This window comes from Ipomoea triloba, chromosome 2 (assembly GCF_003576645.1).
Source record: "Ipomoea triloba cultivar NCNSP0323 chromosome 2, ASM357664v1".
In the NCBI taxonomy this organism is placed as follows: Eukaryota; Viridiplantae; Streptophyta; class Magnoliopsida; order Solanales; family Convolvulaceae; genus Ipomoea; species Ipomoea triloba.
This window is the reverse complement of record NC_044917.1, coordinates 17824969-17829226: the sequence shown is the minus strand read 5'-3', so window position 1 is coordinate 17829226 and position 4258 is coordinate 17824969. Positions and strand designations below refer to the sequence as shown.

Sequence of the window (4258 nt, the reverse complement as noted above, 5' to 3'; positions counted from 1 at the left end):
CATAATATAATAGACTGCATTCATCAAGATGATTCCACTAGTATGATCCTAGAGAGGTTTGTGAGTACCTTAAATGAGGATTCTGGGGTGCATGCACTTTTCTTAGCGTGGAATGTTTTGGAAAAGGAGGAATGACCTGGTTTGGAGTAATGCGAGCTGAGATCCTGGGAAGGTAAAGGCAGCAGCCATGTCACAGCATGCAGCATGGAAGCAAGCTAAGTGTAGCGACCTGACAGCTTTTCCGCAAGAATCCGAGGTTCGCTACACCATTCTAGAATTTTCCGGCACTTGTACATAGCATTCCATAAGTTGTAGGAATACTTAGAATATTCTAGAACTCTATAGAGTTTTCCTATGTATATAGGTAGGTTTTAGAGAATTCTAGAGAAGCAACCATAGCCGTAGGATCAATTCGATCTCCACCGTCCATTGAGGAGGTGGGATGTGTATAAATACCCCTTGAGGGGCCTTCATTTGTAACTATCAAGAATTTGAGGCATTCAAGTTCCCTATAAAGCTCACGTGTTCTTTTGCGACGTTCTTGCTTAACTTTCATTCGTACCCATCGCATCGTTTACTTACATCCTTTCCGAGTGAGGATCGAGGCTAACTTGGCTATTAGAGAGGAAGTATAGCCGAGGCCGCACGGGACATTGTTAGGGAAAAACAAGTCCGTGACAGTTGGTATCAGAGCCAGGTTCGAGATTGGATTGCTAGTCCGTTGCGATGGCCAGCGTGGAAGATATTCGTGTGTCGGACACGACCGAGGAACGAGGGGTGGAACCCGTCCCATGGGGGACAAGCAAGAAGCGCGATCAAAGCAAGGCAAAGGAGGTTGCCGCTTTGGAGCAGCTCGTGGGGAACTTTGGGGAGAAACTCGAGATAGTCGAGGAGAAACTCGAGAGGGCCGAGTTTAACTTCAAGACGCTCGAAGAACATGTGATTGAAGAATTCGACAAGGTAAAGGACGAGCACCAAACGTTAGAGGATCGTTTCGAACAATTCGAGGAGAAAGTAATGACCATGCTCGAATCCTTACAAAATAGCATTGAGATAATGCGTGAAGACCTTGCGTTGTGCAAGAAGGCCGCTGCGAGCGGAGAAGTAAGCACTTCGTCGTCAAGCACAAGAATAGAAGTTCCACGGCCAACATGTTTTAAAGGCGTAAGGGACGCGAAGGAAGTCGAGAATTTCCTTTGGCAAATGGAACAATATTTCGAAAATCTAAGCCTCAATGAGGATGCGAAGAGGATTAAAGCCGCTGTCCCATACCTTACCGATACCGCCATGCTTTGGTGGAGAAGAAAGCATTCCGATATCGAACGTGGAACTTGCCGCATAAACACGTGGGAAGATTTCAAAAAGGAGCTCAAGCGACACTTCTATCCCGAAAACGTGGTCTATGAGGCTCGAAGGAAATTAAGGGAATTAAAGCAGCGAGGACCGATTCGAGATTACGTACAAGAGTTCACTACTCTTATTCTTCAAATCCCTAATCTTTCCGAAGATGATCTCTTGTTCCACTTCACCGACGGGTTACAACAATGGGCCAAACAGGAAGTACAGCGACGAAATGCTCAAACAGTGGACGAAGCGATTGCCGTCGCTGAGTCCCTAATTGACTTTCGTTCTCCAAGCAATTTTGATCCGTCGAAAAGGAGGGACAAGTATCCGGCTAAAGGTGGGGGAGAGCGAACAAGAGACACCCAACGAAGGGCACCAACTAGGAGCTGGGACAGAAACGCCGCACGAAAGGAGTATGAGGAGAAGAAGAATGCTTTCTTGTCAAAGATGGCGTGTTTTGTATGTAAGGGGCCGCATCCCATGAGGGATTGCCCAAAGCTCGGATCTCTCTCCGCCATATTAGAACAACATGAGGCCAAGATGCAAGAAGAGGAGGAGGCGAGCAAGATGGGGTCGCTCCAACTCCTTAATGCCTTAAATGCCAAAACAATGCCGACGACAAAGAGTAAGGGGCTAATGTACGTCGAAGCATTGATAAATGGTAAACCCACTAAGGCCCTCGTCGATACTGGAGCAACCCACAACTTTATGACCGAGGAGGAGGCACGGAGACTTGGCCTACATTGGACAAAGGGAGAGGGTTGGCTCAAGACAGTAAACGCGAGGGCTCAACCGCTTCATGGCACAGCTCGAGGCGTCGAGTTGGGCCTAGGCACTTGGAGGGGCTTAGTAAATTTTTCCGTGGCACCGATGGATGATTTTAAAGTTGTACTTGGGATGGATTTCCTACGACAAGTTGCTGCCATCCCCATGCCATCGTTCAGCACCATGTGCATTTTGGAGAAGGGATCTCCATGTATGATTCCCACGGTAGAAGCGCCTGAGAAGAGAGCGAACGAGGCAGCCCAACTATCCGCTATGCAAGTTACAAAGGGCATCAAGAAGGGCGAGCCAACATTTCTAGCAGTACTTGACATGGATGGCGAAGGCAAAGAGGCGTCAGTCGTTCCACCATCAATTCGAGTGGTCCTTGATGAAAATAAGGATGTAATGCCCGAGAGGTTGCCAAAGGAGTTACCACCAAGACGAGAGGTGGACCACACCATTGAGCTAGAGCCTGGAGCGAAGCCACCTGCCAGGGCGCCCTATCGCATGTCGCCCAATGAACTCGAGGAATTAAGGCGACAACTCAATGAGTTGTTGGAAAGCGGCATGTTACGACCGTCGAAAGCACCATTCGGCGCACCAGTGTTGTTTCAAAAGAAACATGATGGATCGTTGAGGATGTGCGTCGATTATCGAGCACTTAATAAGGTAACAATCAAAAATCGCTATCCCATCCCCTTGATTGCCGATCTTTTCGATCAACTCGGAGGAGCCAAAATCTACACAAAAATGGATTTGCAAAAAGGATATTACCAAGTCCGAATTGCGGAAGGAAACGAGCCCAAGACGGCATGCGTCACCCGGTATGGTTCTTTCGAATGGATGGTTATGCCATTCGGATTAACCAATGCCCCAGCGACGTTCTGCACGTTAATGAATAAGATTTTTCAGCCGTACTTGGATCGATTCGTGGTCGTGTACTTGGATGACATAGTGGTCTACAGCAACTCTATCGAAGAACATGTGGAACATCTACGAACGGTCTTCCAAGTACTTCGTGAAAATAAACTATACGTGAAGCAAGAAAAGTGCACCTTTGCAACAGAAGAAGTACACTTTTTGGGGCACATCATTGGGCATGGGAAGCTCAAGATGGATCAAGCCAAAGTCAAGGCGATCCTAGACTGGGAGGCACCCACGAAAGTAACCGAACTTCGATCGTTCCTTGGCCTAGTAAATTATTATCGGCGGTTCATCGAAGGATACTCTAAGAGGGCAGCGCCATTGACGGACTTACTCAAGAAAGGAAAGACTTGGGTTTGGTCCGAGGATTGTCAAAAGGCTTTCGACGATTTAAAGGCCGCGGTAAGCCAGGAACCTGTCCTTGCCCTACCCAACTTTACGAAACCATTTGAGGTCCACACCGACGCGTCAGATTTTGCTATTGGTGGAGTCTTAATGCAAGACATGCATCCAATAACGTTCGAGAGCCGCAAGTTAAACGAGGCCGAGCGACGTTACACGGTACAAGAGAAGGAAATGACGGCCGTAGTACATTGTCTTAGAGTGTGGCGTCACTATTTGCTTGGAGCACACTTCACCATTAAAACAGACAACGTGGCCACGAGTTACTTTCAAACTCAAAAGAAGCTGTCTCCTAAACAAGCCCGATGGCAAGATTTTCTTGCGGAGTTTGATTACTCATTAGAGTATAAGTCGGGCAAAGCCAATGTAGTGGCCGATGCCTTGAGCCGAAAAGCAGAATTTGCAGCAATAAGTCATGCAAAGGGGGACGTAATTGACCGAATCAAAGAAGGACTCCAACATGACCCCTTGGCCAAAGAGTTGGTGAAGTTAGCACAAAGTGGCAAGACGCAACGCTTTTGGGTAGAAGATGACTTGCTCTATACTGAGGGGTGACGTCTCTTTGTTCCAAAGTGGGGAAATCTACGAAGGGACCTCATCAGAGAATGCCATGACACAAGGTGGGCAGGACATCCAGGCCAAAAACGTACCTTGGCACTCATGGAAGCAGCATATTTTTGGCCAAGGATGCGAGACACCGTGGAATTATACGTAAGGACTTGTCTCGTATGCCAGCAGGATAAGGTAGAAAATAAGCGATCCGCGGGACTCTTGGAGCCGTTACCCATTCCGGAACGACCGTGGGACTCCATATCCATGGATT

General features: G+C 47.8%; 1 protein-coding gene across 1 annotated transcript; it reads left to right on the top strand.

Moving 5' to 3' along the window:
* The first annotated feature begins 726 nt into the window (after positions 1 to 726).
* On the top strand, positions 727 to 3990 carry LOC116010851. The gene has a single exon (XM_031250350.1). The coding sequence runs from the start codon at positions 727 to 729 to the stop codon at positions 3988 to 3990; it is 3264 nt and encodes a 1087-aa protein (XP_031106210.1).
* Positions 3991 to 4258: the final 268 nt, after the last annotated feature.

Coding starts and splice junctions, on each gene's coding strand:
- LOC116010851 (XM_031250350.1), top strand. CDS start 727: ATGGCCAGCGTGGAAGATATTCGTGTGTCGGACACGACCGAGGAACGA.